Source organism: Lepisosteus oculatus, chromosome 7 (genome assembly GCF_040954835.1).
Source record: "Lepisosteus oculatus isolate fLepOcu1 chromosome 7, fLepOcu1.hap2, whole genome shotgun sequence".
Classification (NCBI taxonomy): domain Eukaryota; kingdom Metazoa; phylum Chordata; class Actinopteri; order Semionotiformes; family Lepisosteidae; genus Lepisosteus; species Lepisosteus oculatus.
The window spans coordinates 47,912,509-47,937,597 of record NC_090702.1 but is presented as its reverse complement, the minus strand read 5'-3'; the positions used below and the strand labels follow the sequence as shown (position 1 = coordinate 47,937,597).

The window sequence follows — 25,089 nt, the reverse complement described above, 5'->3', positions numbered from 1 at the left end:
AATAATCCCCCTCTATGAATTGGCTACATTACTCTGCTCTCTTCCTCCTCTCTGATGTGTGGGGAGTGTACTGGTGCACTATGGCTGCCGTCGCATCATCCAGGTGGATGCTGCACATTGGTGGTGGTGGAGGGGATCCCCATTACCTGTAAAGCGCTTTGAGTGGAGTGTCCAGAAAAGCGCTATATAAGTGTAAGCAATTATTATTATTATTACACTTCAACTGGATCTCGTCTTCCTGATTCCCGAGTCATTGCCGACATGTCATCTTGAAACGACTCACAGCTTACCGTTCTTAGTTTTGAAATGGGAGGTTGAGCGACAAGAGGAAAAGTGGAACTGTGCTTTCACCCAGTCGTAACACAATTCTTGTTTCTTTAAAAAGGTTCATTGGAATGGGTGAGCATACAGCTCTGCCAGCAGTTACAGTGTATCACCCCTGCAGCTCACAGCACCCCGACTGATGGGTGCTGTACACTGTAGCGCTCTCGGGTTCACGTGGGTATACACCCACGCCGCTGCCGCCTCAGGTCGGCCCCCCCACCGGTAGGGACTCGAACCCGGGCCTCCGGCGTCACTCAACGTGGAAAATGGGGGGTATCAGTTTATAGAACAGCTTCGAAACCAACACCCTGTATTCTCCCAGACCATGAGACAATATCTATCAAATGAGAAGTCTGATATAGTAATTTAAATTGTAATAAGATACAAATCATGATAGAATTAATATACTTTCTGTATTTAATTATAGAGCTAGCAAGAGATTTATTCAGCCTTTTGCTCAACTACCATTCAGTCCATGTACGACTTCAGAAAATGCTCATATTTAAAAAGTTTCAGCACTACCTGTGCACTAACACACAGACCCTTGACACATACACAGTTCCTGACACACACACAAACCGACACACAGTCCCCGACACACAAACAGACCGACACATACACACAATCCCTGACACACACAGAGACCAAAATATACACACTCACCCTGACCTACAGACCGACACATTCACAGAAACCCTGACACACACACAGATTGACACAAACACATACAATACACACATAGACCCGACACACATGCAGATACTAACACACACACAGACTCGGAAAACACAAACACACACGGTCCATGTCACACGAGACACACACTGTCCTCGAGACACAACATGCAGGCATTAACACACACACAGACAGGCAGACACGATATACGTTCAGCCACACCAAGAAAGAGAACCAGGATCCGACTTTGATTTTCTTAGAAAAGGTTTATTGTTCAGTAATGGTGAGGTCTGACAGTCCTGTCTCCAGATCGTTAGACATTCCCCCTCCCTGTCTGACCGTCCCCTGTCCCACCCCCTCCGAGCGCTGCGGACCAGTCCCAGGACAGCGGACAGCGGACAGCGTTGGATCAGGCAGACTGGCCTACAGTACCTCTCAGATCTCTTTGCATGAACTTGGAGGTACTCCACCTCCCCATTTGTTTAAGGAAAAATGCTAAAATCATTTGAAAGTTCTGAAAATGAAAGAAAGTGCTTATAAAGTGCTTTTACTCACCGCCCTGACTTTAAGAAACTATGACTCCTGCAAGGAGAGGAAGAGAAAACAACAGAATCATTTAGCTGCCCAATATGTGTCTGACTGGCACGGCCTGAGGGAGACTCAGGGTGTCGATGTTCTACAGAAGGATGTATAAACACTGTGCTTGTTACTGTCAAAGTAGGCAGGGAGGGAATCTTTTTTAATACAGCATCTGGACAAAAGGAGAGAGGGTTCCATTTTGTCTTAATGGTGCGAGGGGGTATTTTAGTGTTCGTGTTCATCACAGAGCAAAGGATCGTAAGAGGTTTTACAAATGGGTGTAGAACAGCTCTGTATGACAGAACATGTCTTGGTTTCTGTAGTGTTAGACAGGGGACAAAGGATTCTGGCCATGCTGGTATCTACCTATATAGTTGGGTTGACTGTGTGAATACAGCAGAAACGTAAATCAATGAAACGTAACTTTTCATTAAGCTTAGAGTAGCGTCCACAATGAAGACTTGATTTGTAAGGTGTCTGTGTTGCCCCTAAACCCTGATGACTCTTTTTTCTTCCCCTGAATGTGCTCTCTGTTTAATCACAAATGTCTCGGAGCCCTATTCGCTTTCCTAGGGAATACATCTTCTTGTACCCAGCTCAGAATGAGTCTCTTTACACCCCCCCTCCACTACATGTCCTTCCCTTCTGTCCTCTGCAGCCTCAATAACTGACAGGCCCAGCCCAGGGTGTGGTGGCAGACTCACTTCCTATAGGGCCTGGTGTCTGCTCCTTTTTCTTTCAGCCCAAGTGCTCAATTAAACAATTAACCTATTTTTTTCTTTGACATACTGTGTATAGAATGTACTTGCTGGGATAGGCTCCACCTCCCCTGTGACCCTGAATGGAATGAGGAGGTTTAAAAATGGATCACTCAAAATACACATTTCACTGAAGTTTCTTCTGCAACACCTCAGAGTAAGGTTACAAATAATACACTATCATCTCAGCAACTCACAGCTGGCAGCCCACTGAAGCTCCGCAGGTGTGAGCCTGGTCAGTACCTGGATGAGAGACTCCTGGGAAAGCTGAGGTTGCTGCAGGAAGAGGTGTTAGTGGGACCAGTGGGGGGCGCTCACCCTGCGGTCTGTGTGGGTCCTAATGCCCCAGTATAGTAATGGGGACACAATAATATAAAAGATGAGACATTAAATGACTCCCTGTGGTCATTAAATCTCCCAGGGTGTTTCTCAAAAAGAGTAGGAGTGGTACCCTCGTTTCCTGGCCAAATTTTCCCTTGCTTTACCAATCATGGCCTCCTATTGTCCCCATCTGTGAACTGGCTTCGTCACTCTGCTCTCCTCCCCACCGAGAGCTGGTGTGTGGGGAGTGTACTGATGCATTATGGCTGCTGTGACATCATCCAGGTGGGGCTGCACACTGGTGGTGGTGGAGGGGAGCCCCCATTACCTGTAAAGTGCTTTGAGTGGAGTGTCCAGAATAGCGCTATTTAAGTGTAAGGAATTATTGCTGCAGTTAATTAAAAAAAATTGAATTTGTGTGATTAAATAATCAGTTAAATAACTATGTAACCAAGAGCTCAGACCAGAAGACACCGGGCCATTCTGAAAGGGGGATGGCATCACCAATGGGGTGCCATGCTCCCTCTCTACATTATCCAGATCATGAGGCCCCAGTGAGGCGTGACCCCCAAAAGTGAGGGACTTTCTAGAGCACTTCCCAGCCTTCAAGCCACACCGTGCCTCCTCTGACAACAGCGAACTCCCCTACAGGAGAAGTCTGGTGTCCTGTTGTGGCGAAATTGTCACTGGCCAGTTTCCTCCCTTGCAAGCACTCGCTATATTTTTACTAACGTAGTAAACCACAGTGAAACCACAGTAACAGTTGGTGTTAAATATAGGGGAAAATATGGCAAAAGAGCTCAATTACCATCCAATGTTACCACAGTAAAGTGTAATAAAAATAGTTGCACAGCTTGCTACAGGTCTTCACAGAACTCTAGTCCCAGTCCACAGAAGATGAACTGTTTCACTTATCTCTCAGTTGAGCTGTGTTGTCAAACTTGGGCACTGCGAGTTTAATAAACACAGGCAATTTTCCCACTTCATTGAAATTGCTCTAACACCAGTCTACTTCTTTTAATTTTAGACCAAAATGGGAACTCTTGCCTTTACTCATTCCTTTAATTAAATAATGCCATCGGCCTGACCCTGAGCCACCATAATTAAAGATCCAGTCGGACACACCAGTGCCTGAAAATCCCAGGAAGAGCTGAGATGCTCCTGGCCATTTAAAGCCAGAATAATGCTGACAGTACAGTATGTATACAGGCCAACCACCTGATCTATCGATCAAGCAAGAAGTGCTCGGCTTGTACCAAGTTCCCAGATAATCTCGATGAGATGCTATACAGGGGTGGATCCATCCAGTATCCCAGCTTGTTGGGTTTACAGAGAAAACAAGACGATGAACTCGTAAAACAAACCACGTTTACATCGTTCAGGACTCTAACGTAAGAGAGGGTATGGGAAATTCAAACATGTCTGACTTTGCCTCAACTTATTTTGTTGTTGTTTTTCATTAAAAAAGTACTGGAAAGTCCCTCACAAATAAGGAGGCCCTGCATATGCCTGAACGGAAATCAGTATTTCCTATAAGGAAAAGGCAGAGGGACTGCTGTATTCTTCTGTTCTGGGCTCAGAGCGTGGCCAGAGCGCCTGTCCTGGAGGAGGAGGAGGAGGAGAAGAGGAGAGAGGAGGTCTTGGCAGCGGACGGGAGGGGTCTGCGTGGGAGCAGGACACTCTTCAGCGGGTGGGATCTCACACACACCTCCACACACCACTGCAGAACTAGAGCTGCAAATTAATTAGCACAACCTCATTAATCTCTTATCCGCCCCTCCATCTGGCTCACCACCATTAAGAATCTCTCCTAAGCTCTCCCTCCATCTCCCTACCTCCTCTCCCCATTCACCTTCTCTTTGTTCCCCAATGACTCCCCCTCCTTACCTGTGGGCTCCTAGGGGATCTCTGTGTTGTACATCATCTTGGTCCTGATTGGCTTTCTCCAAGGGGGACAAAGCCCTGATTGGTTCCCTCAGTGTGTCATGTGACCATTGTTACAGCAGGCACAGATGACTAGAGCTGGTATTATTGCTACTGAGCAAGTGCATCCTTGCCTTTTCGGGGGGCGGTGGGAGGTGGGAGGAGCTTTGACACTGACTGTTTCTGGTTGCCACGGTGATTCTTCAGTACAGTGTCCCGGAAGGAAAGTGCTCCATAAATATTACTCTGTGTTGTCATTCAGCAGGGTGGAGAAGCCACTACTGAAGCAGTCTTTGGTGGGAAACGGGTGGGTAAGGAGCTAATGGCTGTTCAGGCTGTGCACCTGTGAGTCTGTTCTGGTTGCGAAGAGTCTCTATCTCTGTGTTCCCTGCCGACTCAAGGCCAGTCTGAATGCGAGGGAAAGCTGTTGTTCACTTCAAGCCCAGCGAAGGAGCAGTCATTTGTTGCACCAGACTGCTGTGACAGAGAGCTAACAGTCTCAGTTTTATTTGGGGAGGTGAACTACTCTCACTGGTGATTTAGGTGGCGGAACACGAATGGTATTTGGCTGGAATGTGAAGCAGTAAGCAATGAAGATTTTGACACAGTTACAGTATGTAATGGTTAGGTCAGAAAACTGGAATGTCACCGGACTGGTTCCCGAGTCTGAAGCAGGGAAACACCGATTAAAATCTTTACAGACATTAACAATCGACTGACAGAGAGTATCAGTGGAGAGATATGAAACTCCTGGTGCAGAGCAGTCTAAATCACACCACCCCATATGGACAAACACACAGGCTGACTGTGAGCTAGATTTGTAAAAAGTAAATTGTCTGTTGCCCTGTAGCTAATGCAGCTCATGCTCAATCAGTACAGCAAATCCTAGATTGTCTCACACTGGTTCACCTGAAGGGTGTATGGATGCTGAGCTGTGATGTGATAAGACACAATGTCTGGTTGCTACTGGTTGGTAGTATATAAGGTACATATATATTGCATAAGAATCCAAATCTGTGTCCAATCAAATGGGCTCAGAGCCCTGGAACTCCAAAAAACAGGCAACATCAGAAAAGATGTGAATGTGAAACTTAAAATGTTTCTTATTGAATGTGTTTTTGCATAATGGCTTGGAAATGTTACGTATTGCTTGTATGTACTTTGCTTTGAAATTTTGTGCAGTGCTCCGAGATAGATATATTTAAGAACATATCTTTATTTTCTGTTGTATTTTAAATCAGATTGTGACAGTGATGTGTGTTGTGACTGGACAGGAGATGGAGTTTGCAGGAGTAACTATAGTTTCTTCTCCACTTAATTTCCTAGGTGGCTCATTTTGTGAAAGAACTTCATAAACTAAATTCCTAAATCACTTCTTCTGAGTAACATTTTGGTTAGCTGCCATGAGCAAGGAAGCACAAAGGCTTCTGCTGGAAAGGATGTAAAAGGTTTGTTTGTCTCTGAGTGACCCCTGCATGCTCCTGAGTGCCTGTGCTTACTGGATGAGAGTGACTGAAGTACATTCACCATGCTGTGTCTGACTCTGTAATTAAGTAAAGATAAGTCCGCGTATCTGTGTATGTGTTCAACTCACTAGGCTACCTGTCAGTCTTTGGGGTTGGAAGTGCACAGAGTTTAGTTATTCAAAAACCATCCTTTAAAATTAGCTGGGGCCAGAGCCTAGGGTTGCTGCGTTGTCTGTGAGACTTCAGTCCATTGACCAGCACTGTTGAAAGTTCTCTTCCTTTTTAGGCAGAGCTTTAAAAATAAATGTTAAATGCAACTCTGCAGAACTGCTTGTTTTCTGGTGTGTATCACACTCAGGGGGCCTGTTTATTCTGTACAGCTGAGATGGATCATTCTCTGTGCTGGAGCTGTGCAGTGGGTGGGGAGTACAGTGCTGTCAGCACCAGGTGACAGTTTGGATTTAGTAGATGGACAAGAACTTGAGAACTTTAGAAAACGTGAGAAAATCGGGACGAGAGCAGATCCTTTAGTCCATCACAGTTCATCATTCGTGCCGATACAACGAGCGATTCTTCACATTTCTCCACAAGTGGAAAGGATGTGGAAGTGCATTAGGACAAAAGGAGGCATGTCTTTACACAAACGTTTGTGGGAGTATGGAATAAGATACCCAGCCATGTTGCTGAAGCCGATACCCTGTCTCCTTTTCAAGAAACAGCTGGATGAGATCCTTGAATCAATTTGCTACTAACTACGAAAGAGGATTGATGGGCTTAATGATCTCCTCTGGTTTCGAACCATATTTGATGTTCTAAGAGAAATCAGACGTGCAGAATTCAGTCACATCCTTTACCCTGGCCAAGACCATCTCTCCTCTGTCTGTGCTCAAGGGGACGGTTGATCAAGGAAGTGACCTGTGGATTGCTGTGCTCCTCCAGTGATGACGGGTGACCCGGACCTCTGTCTCTATTTCCTCTCAGCACAGCGAGGGACAGCGGGATTGTGCATCGGAACGGCGCCGTGGATGAGTGCTGGCGAGTACATTTTCCCCTCAGTACTCCCCCGCGGTGATGAGCTCCCCCGTCCTCTCTCCCAGCCTGTCTCTCCTCTCCCCGCCCAGTGCCGTCTCTTCTTCCTCGTACAGCGTGTGGTGGATGTTAAGCAGCGGGTGGGTGGGGTTCCGGCTGAAGGCCGGGCCCTGGCCCTCCGGGGCTGGCTGGCTGAGCGGGTCGGGGGGGCAGGCTGTGCTGGGAAGGCTCGTGGTGCTGCCGCTCAGGTAGGCTGCGCTGGGCAGAGTCACTGCAGAGAACTTTGGCTCTGTCAGAGGATCCTTCTTCTCTGTAGAGACACCAGGAGGAGATGAGAACTGCAGAGGTCACGCCGGAGAGTAGGTTAAAGAAAGACAATTCTGAAACAAGCCCCTGCAGAGGCTGATTCACTACAGAGCCAGTCTCCAGAGTGAAGATTCCAGCTATACAAGCTTCAATTCCTTCATCTGGACTGAAGAACAAAGTGCAAACTGTCTAAGTCTTAAAGCTGTTTTACAAGCCTCCGGGCTGAAGAATGGCTGAGCTGTCACTGCAACAGCCACCTTAACATAGCGCAGGCTGTTTATTTTCACATACAACCAAGGAACTGTGACCCAGCCCAGCTCCCTTAGCAGTCTCTGAGCTGAAGACCAGTGTACAATTAGTACATCAGCCACATACTTACAGTGTAGGCTGCTGGCTGACCAGCAAGGCCACAGGGCTAACATCATAGTGCCACGGATACCTACACCTGCATCAACAACTGTCTTGGCCACTCTGGAGAGCACATTGAGTACCCCTATTGCTGTGCTGGATAAGAGCTGGAATTGTATATAATTCCAGTCGATAAAGAACAGGTTGACTTTAAAACCACTCTTTAATCGGGGTCCCACCAAGAACCTGTGCCCCTGTTGTGAGCCACCCCATGTGGCATCACGGTATATATTCTGACAAATTGCAGTAAAAATGAGAAATCAAGCTTTTCATTTTCAGCGCCTGTAGAGGTCAGAGGGCACAACACCAAAACAAGCTCAAACAAGGTTTTGTGAGCAGACACATACAGTAAGTAGCTGCAGCAGCAGCCAACTGTAATATTTCTATATAAGGACTAATATAAAAAAATTTCATCAAGCCATTCCCTTATCTGACTCTGTACTGACCCTCTAAGGGTTGTTCTCTCTATACCTGAGATTTCTGTACTACTGATGTCTCAGTCTCTTGTGATCTCTGTAGAGCTGATGTATTGTGCCCATGATCTACATGGACATGATACACCTGTTATTATCTTTACCTGTGATAGCAGCAGAGACATGGACAATGGTGTGTGTGCCCTCAATGAACACTCCCTCTTGTGTGCAGGTGGGAGGCAGCTGCTGATTGCTGGGCGCCTCGGCCTTGGGCTTACGGATGGTCAACATGTAGGGGTGCACGTCCAGGGAGAGGTTCCGTGTGGTCTTTTTGTCCACACTGCCTCCACTGAGCTCTCCTGTCAATACACATACAGTACCAGGAGCGACAATAGAAAGCAAGCATAGGCCATTATGTCTGAACAGATCATTGATTCCTCTCTTCCTTACTAAAGCTCATCAGATCGGTCAATTCAGTAATTAAGGATTGATTAAGTGAACAAAAGTAGAACATACTGGAAATGTTACACTGACTGGGTTACAAAAAGCCCAGCTCTCAGGATAAACACTGCACCTATATACCCCATGATATAAATAACATTAAATTACTGGGTAAAATTCCATAAGTATCTTGAAAGAAGTACATGAAAGGAAATATGTCCAGACACACCACTAAAACTAGTTTCAACACCCACAGGCACAAAAAGCTTAGTATTAATGAGCAATGTTCAGTCTCCCTCTCTCCCTCCCCTGGGGGACAGATGCCTCCTGAAAGACAGATCAGGTGACAGAATGATGACCAGTGTGACTCAGTACCTTTGCCAGCAGGAGGCTGCTGCGTGCTCTTCGAGGAGTCCAGCAGGGGCGCGATCAGGCTGTCCGTCACGGTCTTCCGTCGCACCGGCTTGGGCTTCTCGGGCTTGTTGCTGTTCTCCACCCGCATCAGCGTCAGCGGCTCCTTGAAGGGCTGGGGGAGCGGGTTCGAACTGGGGATCCATTTCATCTTCTTGCGTGGGCGCTTGATGACCAAGGGCTCTCCACCAAGCTCACCCACGCCTAGCATGGCTGGGTCAGCACTGGGGTCCAGCGTCTGGATGCCCGAGTCGCGCAAGGTCGGCGTGGCGTCGTGGTTGGACTGCGCCAGCGCGGCCAGGAGCTGCCGCACGACGTTGTCGTACATGAGGTCGCTCTCGTTGGTGATGAAGTCCAGCCGGTTCAGGGACTTGATGTGGTCGCGGTTCTCGTTGCAGAACATGGCCAGGATGTTGATGTCGCAGAACTGGGACTTCTGCCACTGCCTCTTGGTCTTGATGCCCACCTTGTGCAGCTTGTCGAAGACGAAGTTGGACTTCCGCACGATGAAGAGGTGAATGAGGTTGACCAAGATCACCAGGTTAATGAAACACAGCAGCGTGATGTCCACAGCCGCCATGATGCGCTGGAGCTGCACGGCGGGCAGCTTGCAGTTCACGTTGAGCCGCAGCTCAGGAGCACTGCTGGCATCTGGGGGCTCGCCCAGCGCACAGGTGAACTCGTTCTGCCTCTGCGTGGCATAGTAGGTGCTCAGGTAGGAGATGGGGATAGAGCTGAGGCAGATGATGACCAGGTGGCGGGCCAAGTACAGCTTGGCCAGGAAGTTGCTCTGCCCCCGCCGCTCCAGATACTTCTCGAACAGGTTCTGCTCGGGGCTCTTCTCCTTCTCCGCGTTCTCGATGATCTCCCGCCTCTCCCGCTCCGTGATCCCGGGGCCCTTCGACTGGATCTGCTTCTCGATCTTCGGCGCCCGCCCCTCGGCGGCGCGGTGGTAGCAGTTGTCGATCTCGTGCAGGAGGAAGTTGAGCTCGGAGGTGAGGCGCGTCGAGGCCAGGAACTCCCACCCCAGGGCGGGGATGTACATGATGCCCGCAAAGGCCAGCAGGGCGTAGGGCAGGAACTTGTGTTCAAACAGCGAGGGCCGCAGGGCGGCCTCCACCCCTGGCACCGCGTCGCGCAGCTCTGTCCAGCAGTAGCCCCGTGCGTACAGTGCCTGGTCACGAGTGAAGTTGTGTGGCGTGTAACAGTATATCGACTCCTCTGTCCAAGAGGGAGAGAAACAGTACATTTCAAAGCGTTTTCACTCCAAAGTGGAATCTGGTCCCTGTTATCAGAAAGCAGTGACACAGGGAGTCTTTGAAGGCACAAAAAGCAGGCAATACATGAAGAAAGGGGAGGTGTATTTACATTTTTTGTCTCTTAAACAGTTTGGAAAAATTCGTTCGGACAATATATTGAATTTGGAAAAGTAGGGAAAATCCTGCAATTTTCAAATTCCCAATTATAACTGTATTATATTATAACCTTCTACCTCATAACAAGAACTGCCTGATGTCTACCATTGTGTCAGATTTTTAGGTGATCTGGTCTTCATTTTTATGCTGGCGACGCTCCACATAATATTTTCAAGTTGATATAAATCAACCACGACCTGCCTTGCAACACTGTTCAGATGATGTTCTAAACGGATACAACAAAATCCTGCACATATGAAATCTGACAAGACCAATACTACGTTGATTGGCCTCTCTTTGTCAATTCTGCAACTGTTTCAACTTCAAATCAGCCCAACTGCTCTGGTCAGGAACCCCGGTGTTGTCTTTGACAATCATGCTCACAGTGTAGATTAGGTGGCATTCTTTTGAACATGGCTGGTATGCAGTCACATCTCTCCCAAGCTGCTGCAGAGAAACTACTGCTTGAGCCTGTTCCAGGTTTGATCGTTGTGATGCAACGCTCACTACTGTATCGGAATATTTTCTGAACAAAGTGCAATATTTCTGAAAACTAGATCTTAACTAACTCACTACAATTCTTCTTCTAGCTGCCATGAGTGCAGGCTGGCGAATGATTGTGAGTTTCTTGGTACCCAGGATTTGCTGTACATAATTTTGGGATACAACAAGTGTCTACAGAGGACGTTATTCACTGTACTCAAGTGAAATGGTGAGCTTGTTTGCAATGACAGAGGTTTGACACATCTGTTTTCCCTAACTGTGTCACTGGGTGTTGCTTTAAGATTAAGCACTCAGCGCTCCAGCTATTCAGACCCACTGGAGTAACTCCCTTTACTGTGGGAGACCTTGTTACTGTTACCCTCCCCGCGCGGTGCTAAAGTGGGGCATGTCACAGCTGCAGTGGCCAATTACAAAACCAATTCCTAAGGCTCTGGCGCTCCACTGAATCACAGTCAGATCCATATTGTCCAAATGGAGAACGTTTGAGACACTAGTGAATCCTCCAAGAGCATGGTGTGATATGGTGTGTCTAAGAACTCACAAAGACCTCTAGAACAACATCAAGGGATCTGCAGGCCTCTCTCGCCTCAGCTAAGGTCAGCGTTCAGGACTCCACCATCAGAAAAAGCACAGCAGCACTGAGTACTAAGTACTGGAAACCACTGAGTACTAAGAAGAACATGGGTATTCGCCTCAGGGTTGCCAAAATGCACATGACTAATCCTCAAGAGTTCTGGAACATCGTTCTATGGACAGATGAGTCACAATGTAGAGTTTTGGAATGGCCCAGTCAAAGTACAGACCAAAACCCCGTTGAGATGTTGTGAGAGATCCTGAAAAAAGCGGTTCATGCTTGAAAACCTACAAATGTCATGGAGCTGAAGCAGTTCAGCATGGAGGAGTGGTCCAGAATTCCTCCACAGCACTGTGAGAGACTGATCAATAACCAGGCCAGGAAACGCCTGGTTGCAGTTATTGATGCTAAAGGTGGTGTAACCAGTTATCGAGTCCAAGGGAGCAATTACTTTTTCACATGGGACATTGGATGTTGCATAACTTTCTTTAATAAATAAATGAAATTAGTATAAAACTTCTTTTTTTTCTGTCCCTGACACCTGGGGGGTGGCGCTGGATGTAAAAGTTACCTCACTGATATGTGCTGCTCTAGAATATATTTTTGGCCAAAGTTTAACAGAACTTAAATTGCAGCCTTGGAGATTCCTTCTCTCAATGGAAGGTCTGATGCGATTCAAATACTCAGAATCAGAGTACTGTACATGTCAGCTCAACCCAGGCACTGCTTGTAGCAAGGGGTGAGGGTTACAAGAATCAGATGAAAACAGGGGCCCTCTGATGGGCTCACCTGGAGAAGGCACCCACCTGATTGCAGGTGCCTAAGTTCAAGCCTGGGTCATGTCACCAGCCAGCTGTGACTGGGATTAAAGGGGCTCCCCCAAATATTTCTGACATTTATTATGAAAACAAAACAACATAGTGACGCAGTCTTTAACATTGCTACCTCGTAGCGCTGGAGGGTTCAGCTCCTGCAGTGCTATCTGCGGGGAGTTAGCATGTTCTCCCTATGTTTTGGGGGGGTTTCCTCCAGGTGCTCCAGTTTCCTCCCACACTCCAAAGACATCTGGCATGTAAATTGGCTTCTGGGAAAACTGGCCCTGGTTTGAGTTTGTGTGTCTCTGTTCATATCTGTGCCTTTGCCTCTGCTCTCTGAAGGACTGGTGTCCTGTCCAGAGTGTATCCTGCCCTGTGAAGGACTGGTGTCCCGTCCAGAGTGTATCCTGCCCTGTGAAGGACTGGTGTCCCGTCCAGAGTGTATCCTGCCCTGTGAAGGACTGGTGTCCCGTCCAGAGTGTATCCTGCCCTGTGAAGGACTGGTGTCCTGTCCAGAGTGTATCCTGCCCTGTGAAGGACTGGTGTCCCGTCCAGAGTGTATCCTGCCCTGTGAAGGACTGGTGTCCCATCCAGAGTGTATCCTGCCCTGTGCCTCCTGCTAGCTGGGATAGGCTCTGCCTCCCTTGCAACCCTATGTCGTGCGGATGGATTATGAAAATGGGAAACTCCCTGTCTGTTCTATTTCAAAATACACAAAATGCAGGTTACGTGAAACCCCATTCTAAAGAGTGGTTCTTTCCATACATACTACCATAAAAGTATGAAGAAACAAATGACGTACAGTGATTATATAGGGTGACCTAGCACGTTCTTTTGACATCAAGATATCAACCACCGCCATGCCAGTGTACCTCGGGGTCCAGGACAGACCTGCAAAGTTGCGGGTGAAGACCAGCGTCACCAGCAGGATGGGGATGATGACGGTGCCGATGGTGACGACGCGGTCGAAGGGCAGCTCGAGCTTCAGCTGCACCATGAGGCCGGCCAGCGGCCCCGCCCTCTCGTCCTGCTGCCCCGGCAGGATCAGCTCCCTCAGCTTCTCTCCGGCGAGCAGAGCCGTGGCCATGTCGGGGTTCTGCTCGATGATGTGCTGCATCCGTCCGGAGCGAGACTCCCCGGCCGCCCACCGCCTGGCTGACGCGCTGAGGGACCGGGGGGCGGCGTGTCTGGTGGACCGAGCGCGGGGGCGCGCGGTGGGGGGCGGGGGCGGGACGAGGGGGCTGTGCTTCTCACTGTTTGCGCTTGTGGTCGTCTTTCTGGCTCCCGTGTGAGTGGCTGGGCATCTCTACCTGCTTCTCGGCGGTTCCTCTCCTGTGTGTCTATGTGTCTGTGCGTTGTCCTACGCGGGGGTCTGTGCGCGCGCCTGTGTGCGTAGACCAGCGCCCAGAACCCCACATACCTGCAAGACAGAGAAAGAAAAACATCAAATCCAGCCATCACCGAGTGCGTCACTCAGTGACTCAGTGTGCCTGGATCCATAGTGCACCTACAGTATATATTCTTAATGCTTTATGGTCAGAGCAACATGACATGAACTCAGACAGCCGCCCACACATTGCTTTCAGATAACTCAGCTTGGGAACATGAGAAATGAACCGATCACAGTTTCTGAAAAAGGTATTTTTTGTTACAGAGCCACCCAGTTTGGAATTGCCCATGTATTTCATGCCTTGCCTCACACCTACAAACCTAGCAAGCGCACACAGGGAGAATGAGGTAGGGTCCTGTAACCTTCCCACCTTCAAGCCTTTCATCTTTCATCACATCGCAGGCTACACAGCCCCATTCAGGAGGTTCACTGATGATGGAGCCAGCAGCCATGTCACCCTGCAACTCACCACTGGCAGCTCACTGAAGCTCAGCAGGTGTGAGCCTGGTCAGTACCTGGATGGGAGACCTCCTGGGAAAGCAAAGGTTTCTGCTAGAAGAGGTGTTAGTGGGGGAGCTCACCTAATGTTCTGTATAGTGATGGGGACACTATACTGTGAAAGGTGCTGTCCTTTTCGATGAGATGTTAAACCGAGGTCCTGACTCTTTGGTCATTAAAAACCCCAGGGTGTCTTGAAAAGAGTAGGGGTGTCACCCTGGTGTCCAAATTTTCCATTGGCCCTTACCAATCATGGCCTCCTAATAATCCCCACCTATGAACTGGCTTCATCACTCTGTTCTCCTCCACGCTGACAGCTGGTGTGTGGTGAGCGTACTGGTGCACTATGGCTGCCATAATATCATCCAGGTGGGGCGTTTTGAGTAGAGTGTCCAGAAAACTGCTCTATAAGTGTAAGGAATTTTTTATTATTATTACTGAAGGAGAGGCACATTCATAACCTTGAGCCTGGGTCACGTCACTAGCTGACTGTGACTGTGATTAAATGGGTTCAGCCTAACATTTCTGACATCCATTTTCTAACCACTTCATCCAGTACAGAGAGGGGAGCCACAGACACCTAGCAACCACACACATGGAGAAAGAGGTAGGGTCCTGCGACCTCCCACCTTCCAGTCTCTAATCTTTCACCACATCATAGGCTACGTGTCAGGTCTCACACTCCTCCTCACAAACGCTGGGGTATTTCCCGAACCCTCTGTTTCTCCCATCCATTCCCACTGAAGCCAGCACACTCTCACGTGCACCAGATTCCACAGATCCTCGCTCCTGAACCAATTTTCTAACAACGTCTCTTTCCCTTCAGTATGTAAACCTCTCTCACTCACCAGGCCACGCTCACTATCGAGAAGCCTCCCGTAGAGTTCTCCAGTGTGCGTTCTTACCTCCTCGACTGACTCCCTTCTCGACCTCGCCTTTCGGATATCGTTTTTTGGATTGTCTGTCTCGGATGTAGTTCCGGTTCTACTCTGCATTCCTTCAGGGTTCAGGGCAACGCATAGGATCCCCCTATTCAATCTATTGGTTCCTGACACTACGCAGCCCCACACAGAAGGTCCAGTGATGATTCAAGTAGCGTCACGTTCCCTACTTGATTCAAGTAGCGTCAGGAAAACCCCCAGCTGATTAACTCCATACCTGTCCTCAGCGGCACCGATTGTGTTGCCCGCACAGCTTTGGGGGACCTCAGTCACGGTCGGCTAGGGACATCACCCAGGCTCAAACCTGCGATATCGGGATCACAGAGCACAGCCTGCATTCGAGCAAAACAGGAGTCCCTCCCTGATCGCATCTTGATCGGTAGAAGAGGCAAGATCTGTTGAGCCTAGGTGTGATGTAAGGGCTCCCTTAACATGGGCATTTCAGACTTGTGAGCAGTCTCCGAGTGAGTGAATACAGAACATAAGATCCTTAATAAATCTAAAAAGCAGCATCCATTTAAGAAAAGGCATGATCAGCCAGTTTCTCATTTTCTTATGTTGAGTTATCTTAACACATGCATGTGGAAGCCTTCATATATACTATGTGACTCACATTCATATCCTGTTGGACACCCTAGATTATCTGTTAGAGTTAATAATCCATCACGAAAAATAATCTGCATATAATAACCTGGTAGTTTTCAGATACAAAAATGTTTAAAATCTAAGCACTTTATGGACTTAGTGCTCTGGAGCTATTTTCGAATTTCAAAGAATTAGGAAAGAGAGGCTGTCCTTTAATTCCCAGACTTCGGCAGGGGTTGTAATGGTACTGTGTGAAACCAGTGTATTGTATCGAAAAGATCACGAATAGAAAAGTGGATGAATTCGCTATTAACTATCAAATGAGCTAGATGGTTAGAGAGCGCGAGTGGGAATACGTATCGCTAGGAAGGGGAAGTGCATTAAAACCTGAGAACGGGAGGCACATCTTTACACAAAAGGTAGTGGGAGTGTGGAACAAGCAGGCAGAGTTGGTGAAACTGATACCCTGATTTCGTGGATGAGATCACTGGATCAAGTAGCCGCTGAAAAAACAATATTTTTTCTGGATTAAACAGGATTCCTATTTGTTTTCCACAGTAACAATGATCCAATCTGAATTCATTAAAGAGTTACAGAATATTTTTTAAATTGACCAGAAGGTGATAGGCTTTATAGGTTTGATCAATTTCATTCAGCTGTGCACTCTACTGTCCACAGGCTTCGATTCCCTTGGCTATCCATGAGCCTGCAACATTATACTGCAGCTAACCCTTGCAATACAGTATATGAAAAGATACAACTGTTAATCACACATGAAAATGAATTGGCTCATCGCAGCCCTGTTTGTTTAAAGTAGTAGCTTGTTTGGAACAGCTGTGTTCTGTCCTTATTGATGCACACAAAATTATGAACTGATTGGCCAAGTGCATCCGCAGAAAAAATCATTTGGATGCTACAGTTTTATGGCATCATACCATGTGACTAACCCACATGTTCCTGAGCAACTAATATTATAATATGAAAATCAGCTAATATTGTGCACAAGGTTTCAGAACTGCACTTTCGTTGATTTAAAAAAGATGAGGGGAGCCCATATCATGTGACCAACCATCTTCCACTCCTCATTCGCTGTGATTCCATATGTACTCCTGGACTACATCAAGCCTCATGAGTCTGGCTCACTGTGCCAACAATACCCTTTGCAATATATGCAACTTACCCAGACCTTCAACATTGTTGGAAAATGTTTTTTTTTTTAAGATAGAAACTGGCCATTTGAAATCATGACAGAAAATAAACCTGACATTTTTTTTTTGCTTTGTTAAGATCCCGTTATTTTTGAGAAATTGTTTGAGTTTATTGTATCATCTCCAAGAGAGTGGCCAAACCATGTAGCCGCAACAGGCGTTTACAATGCTACTTGATGTCTTGAGCTCCCATAGGACACTGGACCCTGGTGATCAGAGAGAGAACCTTTACAGACACTGGACACTGCAGTGCAGAGAGAACCCTTACTGACACTAGACATACAGTAGTGAACACATTGAACCCCCAGTTTATTTTTGTATTTTTTGCATTAGAATAAAAAAAACAGTGCATTACAATCACCTTCACTATGGAGACTGGAAAACTGGGCAGAAGTCTTTATATGGTATATCCACAGTGGGAATCAAACACATTGAGAAGACAAAGTGATAACTCTGATACAGTGATATGCATGATGCTACTAATAGAAAAGTGATTCATGGACACTCGGTTTATAAAAGGTTAATTTACAAAATCTGTAGGCATCCAAGGTAACGTCCACGCATGCATGAAGGGAACAGTGAGCCATGAGTGCCACAGGGTTCTGTTTCAGGCCTGCTGCTCTTCTGGAGCTATAGCAGTTATTTAGACTTCACCCCCAGTCACACCACTGGAAGTAAGGAACAAGCTACTCAGCCATGTCTTTTCTGAAACCAGCAGCCTGGCTTCTTTCTAGAAATGTCTGGAAGAGATCACGAATAGAAAAGTGGATGAATTCGCTGCTAGCTATCAAATGAGCTAGATGGTTAGAGAGCGCGAGTGGGAGTAAGTATCGCTAGGAAGGGGAACTGCATTCAAACCTGAGAACGGGAGGCACATCTTTACACAAACGGTAGTGGGAGTGTGGAACAAGCAGGCAGAGGTGTTGAAGCCGATACCCTGACTTCCTCTAAGAAACGTGTATGAGATCACTGGATCAACTAGCTACTGAAAAAAAAAATTGAAGAAGCTTGAATCGAGCCCTCTCGGACATAGCCGTTATTATGTTAGTTAACATTAACATTAGCAGAACAGAAGCAGTAGCAAGGAATGTCCCAAAGGACAAAGGCGGATCGTGGCTTGAGCCAACACTTGGAAAATGGAATTTGATGTTGAGAGGTACAAAAAATAAAAAAATGACATCGACAAGTGCAAAATACTGACACTGTACATATTGCATAGTCGATCCTGAGCTACAGGAAGCTACAGTATCTCTGAGGGGGATCTGGTTGTCAATGTACTGTAGATTCTTCCAGAAACAGAAAGAATGTGTGGAATTAATGCAAAAAGCACAAAGGTAGCAAAAAGCATGGAATTTAAATTAAAAGCTTGGAAGGTAAGGTTTTACAATGCCTAGTAAGACCTTATTTAGAATATATCGTGGTACCAAAGAAAAGATGTTGTAGCCCTATGTGAAAGCGACCAGATTTCTGCTGGTTTTAGAAGGGTCTTTCAGTCAGCACCTAATTAAAACCTGGGAAAAACAGCTGACTGGACTCTCTATCCACTTACAGCATTCAACAAAGTCACTGAAGTCTGAAGTGGAATAAAAAAAACAAAAATACATCCCGAAAGAATTCCAAACTGTGCAACAAGAATGATTCATCGACCCAGGGCATTCTCTATACAAGCAAGTTAAAGGAACTCTCTTTTAAAGCCGAGGAGATCAAGGGAATTTTTAATCTAATTAAGCAATATGCTGATGGGTATAGATAGTGTCAGTCCAGGGGTTTGCTTCAGACTCAGTTGTGGGATAAGAATACGGGGCCACAATTAAAAAGTATAATAGACAATAGGAAGCACTTCTTTACACAAAGTGTTGTGGGTGTGTGGAACAGGATTCTCAGTCAGGTCGCAGAAAGTAGCTTAATGATATTTTCAGCTCAACTAGCTAATAAGCTGAAACACAAAAGAGCCCGAATGGCCTCCTCTCGTTTATATGCTGGGTTGTGACTGAAGACTGGTTGTCTGGACTGCACTGGACTCTACAGCTCTGACAGAGCGTGATCGCTGGACACTGGACTGTAGGAGATATCAGCAAGAGAGCCACGCCACTGTCTTCATGTGGGCTGTATGTGGGTATCTGGGGGAGGTGTCGGTCAGGTATTTCTGCCCCTCTAAATAACAGCTGAAAGGACTGCGACTGAGGGGTCAGAAACGTTCCTTTGTCCACCACTGCACCACCTCGCCGCACACGGCATCTCAGAAAACCCTTCGAAGGGTCAGCACGCAGTTTCGCCTTGTGCTTCCCACGAGTAGTGGAGTCCCTGCTCTGTAACTGCAAAGCCATGCGAAACCCAGCCTGCAGCAGCGCTCCGAGGGAAGGTCAGAAAAATGCCCTTGTGCTGAAGACCAGGGGGAACCGGGCTTTGCTGGGTGAGTGTTCAGACAGTACTCCCAATTCCAGTTCTTACAGACGTGCGCAGTGACCAGCCCGCTCGCACTGTGACCTCTGTAAACTCGGAGCAGCGTCCAGCCCTACAATCAGAGGAGGCGTCAGGGGCTGTGCAGTGAAACCAGCCGTGTGCGTGGATGGCTGGAGACGACAGTGCACTGAAGGGCATGAGGGTGAAGCTCAGACCCACGAGACTCGTGCAGTCCCTGCGTGGGTCATCTCACATTACGGTGCCCAGCTTTTCAACTGGCTGACCTTCTGCAGCTCTTTCGATCTGTCTGGGCAAGGTCTGTGCAGAAGACGGATCGGTTTCGGGTTATCGGCGGCTGGCTCACACCTGAGCAGAGTTTAAACTGCAGCACAATGCAGCATTCCTCTTTAGCTCTGCCTGGCACCCCCGCAGTGAGTGAGAGAGAGAGAGAGCTCAGAGTGGACCCAAAGCGTCAACTGCAGAGACTGAGAGTGAACCTGAACTTGCCTGCCGAAGTCAGCAACAGTGAAAGACCACTGAGTGAATAAAGTGACCAAAAGCTGCAACAATGACCCAGACCCCTGTATTGAGATGAAGGAGCTGAAGAGCCGAAATGGGAAATTGCCGTTTTTTACCGAGAGTGCCTGCTTACTCCTGAACTGTGTTTGCACTTCTTATTATAAGTTGACCCAAACTCTGACCACAGATCTTTCAATTGAGCAGACTGCCTTGTCGTGTCCTGCATCTGCAGAGCTAAACACCCGTGACTGTATGTGTAGCACAGCATCCCACTCCGCTTGTGAATTTAACACTCAAGACACACACAGTCCCGTGCACATTGCGTTGTGCATAATGACAACGTGCATGATACACACACGGTGCTATCGTGTACACACAACACTGTGCGTGTGTTCCGTTCTCCTTGTGTTACGCGAGGATTTTAGTCGGTAACTCTTCGGATTGCAATAATAATAAAACACAAGACCATGACTGGAGACTAAAGCACAGCCCGGCATCGATACACACCAAGTGCAAGATATCCGAGTCAGCACTAACAACGCAAGAGGTCCCAAAGTATCTTAGCAGATGAGGGCGCAGACGGGGAATTCGAGATGAACGACGCCGAGACAGGAGAGGAATGGAGGAGAAGAGGACATGTTAAGAGATGAGAAACGAGAGGCTGTTGGAAGGCAGGACGCGAGAGGAGTAGAGACACGGGCGGAAAGAGATACACGGAGGTGCCCAGTCCTTCTCTCACCTCTATTTCTATTTTTCGCCCCCCGTTTGTGGACCGGCGGTAAAACTTTCATCCTACTCAGTCTCGGACACATCGTCTCATTTTGAGAAAGCAGGCACGCATGCTGCAAGGTTCACAGACGCGCAGAAACACACGCACTCCGCGGCGAAGAGGAAGAGACGATAGTCACAACTCACCCGCTGCGTGGTGCGTCAGTGCTGGAAGAGTTAATCTGCAGTGCGGGCGAGCCGCTACGCGTGTATCCGGCACCGGTCTGTTCCGCTCGTCTCTCCCCCAGTCCCCCTCCTCTCCTCCTCTCCCCCCTTCACTCTCTTTTCCGATTTCTTCACCTCAGAGATGTGGAAATGGGCTCTGGTACCTGTCGGACCACGTAGCTGCACAGCTCCCCACAACCCTCCTCTCCGCTGCTAAAACGAGCACATCCAGATTCTGCTCCTTTTTTTCCCGTGTGACCTCCTAACGTGACTGTTAGCGACAGCGGCTCATTGAGCAGGCGACAGCGATGTACAGTGTGTGGTCCTCCGGAGCTCCTCCGTTTTAGAGCTCGACGGAAGCAGTCCGGGGGCCCTCGGCAGGTGTGGGGAGACGCCCGAGGAGAGATTCAGCACTGGGGACAGGGCATCGCCCCGCTGGTGCGCGCTCATCACGCTTTCCTGAGGGGAATGGTGCAGCCCGGGAGGCGGAGGGACTCGGCACCTGGGCAAGGCATCCCCGGTGGGGTAAAGCACGGTACTGTGCTGTATGCGAGCTCCCGTGTGTCTGCCTGCGGCTGTTCACTCAGACGTTCACATCAGCCTCGCTGTCAGGGAAACACATACCCGGATAAACCACACACACAAAAAACCAAATCCAACCAAAATGCTCCCCCCTTTCGCCCCTCGCTGTTCTCCGTGAGCGCTGAATGATGGAGATGAATATTTGCGTGTCGGCTGTAAAAGCGCGGCCGCCTAGCGCCCTTGACAAAGGGACAGCCGGTCCTACAAGCGAGTATGCAGCCTGAAACAGCCCGAGTACTGTACGTCAGGGCGCAGCTGTCTTCATTTTTAAAGTACCTGCTCGTGTATGGGCTTGGGGCGAGACATGTTGTTTTATTAACACTGAATGCCGTTCCCCCTCGCCTCCCGAAGACAAGGCGTCACGCACTGTAGCAACGGACGGCAAGAACAGCGTTTGTTTCTTTGAACGGCCATATTTTCAATTTCATGCCGCACGTCCTCTGTAGCACCGGCCCATCCCTCTCCAGGCTGCTCGGGTCCCGCAGCCCCGAGGTGCCGCCGCAGAAATCTGCGGATAGGCCCCGCCGGGCCCCCACCGCCTGGAGACACGGCGCACGACGTTTCAACCAACCGTCTCCGGTTTCTGCCGGTTTGGTGCCAGCCAGCCTCCTCCTGAAGGAGAGACCGCAATGATGTGCACCAGACATTTAGAGAGCCGCTCCAATCACCTTCGGTGTCCTAGCCGAGGTGACGCTGATCGTAACTACACCAGCCGTGACAACGCTGTTCCAACCCCATATTGCTTCTGAATTTGCTCACTATGCGCTCTGTGAGGACTTCTCCAGTTTGGATGACAGGCCAGAGGAGTGTTAAGACCGCGGTGTATGGACTCTGTGCTCTAGTCTTCACCAATAGGCTCCAGAGCTGTGCGCAGCCATGATTTCTTTCCCCACCAATTTTAGCAAAGCTTTGTCAGAATGAAAAAAAAAAACCGCATGGAGGGAAGAAAAGCTGAGGCAAGTGCCAAAAGCCGACGCTGGGTCTGATGCAGTAGATTCTGAAGCATCTGTCCATGTCCGTACTGCTTCCTTACTCATCCAGTTCAGGGTCAGGGGTAGGGGGAGCCAGAGTCTACCCCGGCAAGCAACGGGGTGCAAGGCAGGATACACCCTGTACGGGACCCCGGTCCATTGCAGCGCACAGATACAAACACACACACACCCACTCAACAGGGCCAGGTCTACCAGAAGCCCATTAATTAACCTGCCAAGGTGTCACAGAGAGAGAGCATGCAAACTCCAAGACTGCACCCCAGGAGCTGAACCAGGGCTCCAGTGCTGAACACTGCACCACAGTGCACCACAAAACATACATGAGGCACTTATGGAGCAAGTCATAGGTTTATTCCCTGCTGAAAAGAGAAGAAAGAAAACACAACGTTTCGGCTGTGGAGCCTTCTTCCGGTGAACTTATTCATAGAAACTTAGTACTTGCACGAGATACATGGTTAGTATGTCCCTTATGTTATGCATTTCATATTAAAATGCACTTTAAATCAATCTACAGTTACCTAAAATATAGTCTGCATTCCTTTTATTACTAAATTAACTTTATTTTCTTTTAGATACATTTTAATTCAATACGCTTTTATAAATAAAGTAAATAAGGACTCGAGAAAGAACACAAACAGAAGAGCCCATTGAGCCCTCCTTGCCCGTTAGGAATAAATCATTTAGTTCAGATAAACCAGTTTAGAGATTTTTTTCTTTGCGGTTTCTCCCCTGTTTAAATTCAGAATCTGAAACTGCAGACTGGTGTAGAAAGTGCAGAGCCAAAACTCAAGGTTCAAGAGATTTTGTTGAGAGAGGTGAGTAACTTGTCTACTTTTTGGGAGGAGGAACAAGTAGACAGTTGTTAATTGTTCAATTGTTATTTTCTAATTCATTAAAGGAACTGTTATATTTTTGGCTAGAAACAAGGGAAAAGATTTCTTTTTCCATTTAATGTCTAGAATAAGCTGTTGCACCTCTTGAAGGGGGGCAGACTGGATTTTTGTGGTCTTGTACATCAGACTTATGACTTCATGGGGTCTGCTATTCCACCTTTGTTGTCCACTAGGTGTGTGAATAAAGTATGAAGTATGAGTTAAAAGGCTAGGAACAGAAAAATTGCTGAAACAATGTTGCATAAAGGAATCCAGGACTCGGAAAAGGTTATCTTCTTCGCTTGCCTCATAGGAAAGAAAGCAACTATTTTTAGCGTCTCTTCTGGATGGCTGTTTTGTTCTGCATTCCTTTATCCGAGCTGGATCTCTGCCTGGCACACCTCTCCACCTCACATGGAGAGGGTTTGACCTGCTAGTTTCTTTTAGAAAGAAGAGCCAAGGTCACAAAAATGAGGAGGGCATTGGGCCTGTTGAGTTCATTTCTAAGCAAAAATCTCTGTGCTCTGACCCCAAGCTTCTCTCCCTGTCTGTGTGTCTCACGGAGAGCAAGCTGGGGTATGCGAAAAGACAAATTCCTAATGCAAGAAATTGTATATGGCCAATAAAGTGATCTGATCTTCATTTGGTTACCACTGGGTAATTCAAGGATCTTATCCAGCCACTTCTGGAAAGAAGCTTTACTGAGAGACTGGTTTATTTGTGTAGATGACTTTGTAAGCAGATAATTTTCCCTGGGTCATATTTTCTCCTGCGGGTTGTAGCCTAACAATACTGCCACTGTAAGGGGTTGTGTGTAACAGAAGCAGAAATACTGTGTGTGTGTGTGTGTGTGTGTGTGTGTGTGTGTGTTCGAATACAACAAACTCCCTCTGGAATCAGAAGCGAGTCAGCATCTGACTCTGCTGCGTCTGGCTGGTGTTAATGTTAGCGTTAATAATGCAGGCAGCAGCATCTGTTCACGAGGGGGACGGATCCAGACTCTCCACCCCCTGCAATCAGCTTAACACTCGGAGAAAAACAGGTGAAGCATTTGAAGAAAAGAACACCTTACCCACGGTCAAGCCTGGGGGTGGATCCCTTATGCTTTGGGGTTGTGTGGCAGCCAGTGGCACAGGGAATATTGTGTGGGTGGAAGGAAGAATGGATTCAACCCAATCTCAACAAAGTTTAGAAACTAATGCCCCACAGTCAAAATCATACCTCAAAATCAACCATGAAATACTTACAGGAACAAAAGATTAAGGTTTTGGAAGGGCCTTCACAATCCCCAGACTTGAATATTATTGAAGAGCTGTGGGGAGATTTCAAACATGCAAAAAGACCTAAGAGTATTTATGAGCTAGAAGAGTTCTGCAAAGAAAAGTGGGGGTTGGGAAAATCTTATAGCAAAAATATCAAGACTCTTGACAAAAAAAATGTTTGGAAGCTGCAATGTCTGCCAAAAGAGGCGTTACTAAATACTGACAGGGTCCCCAAACGTTCGTTCATGCCACATTCACCATTTTATTTTTCCCCAATACGTTAAATTCAGCGAATAGCAATTATGCATTAAAATATGCAGAAATATCATGTTTAAGTTCATACGCTGCAGAGACTGCGTTAACTTCTTTTCACTTTGAGACTCTGTAAAACGAGCAACTTGACCAGGGATCCCCAAACGTTTGCACACAACTCTAGATGTTTATTTTCATTGCTGCTACTGCATAGTCCCATAGACGCTCATGTTCCACTTTCATTTCCCCCTAGGGGTTAATCAGTACTGTTGCTTTATTCTCGTTTACTA

General features: G+C 47.6%; 1 protein-coding gene across 1 annotated transcript; it reads right to left on the bottom strand.

Moving 5' to 3' along the window:
- Positions 1-1,251: 1,251 nt before the first annotated feature.
- On the bottom strand, positions 1,252-22,232 carry panx2 (pannexin 2). Its single transcript, XM_015352159.2, has 5 exons — positions 20,822-22,232; positions 13,254-13,782; positions 9,019-10,275; positions 8,367-8,561; positions 1,252-7,385 (listed from the first exon to the last, which is right to left on the bottom strand). The coding sequence occupies exons 2-5, from the start codon at positions 13,477-13,479 to the stop codon at positions 7,099-7,101; spliced, it is 1,965 nt and encodes a 654-aa protein (XP_015207645.2). The 5' UTR covers positions 13,480-13,782; positions 20,822-22,232; the 3' UTR covers positions 1,252-7,098.
- Positions 22,233-25,089: the final 2,857 nt, after the last annotated feature.

Bases quoted from the DNA above. Each gene is read 5' to 3' on its own strand.
- panx2 (XM_015352159.2), bottom strand. From the start codon at position 13,479: ATGCAGCACATCATCGAGCAGAACCCCGACATGGCCACGGCTCTGCTC. The intron at 10,276-13,253 runs GTCTGTCCTGGA...CCTCTTGGACAG, and splicing joins CTTCACCCGCAACTTTGCAG to AGGAGTCGATATACTGTTAC. The intron at 8,562-9,018 runs GTACTGAGTCAC...GTGTATTGACAG, and splicing joins GCAGCCTCCTGCTGGCAAAG to GAGAGCTCAGTGGAGGCAGT.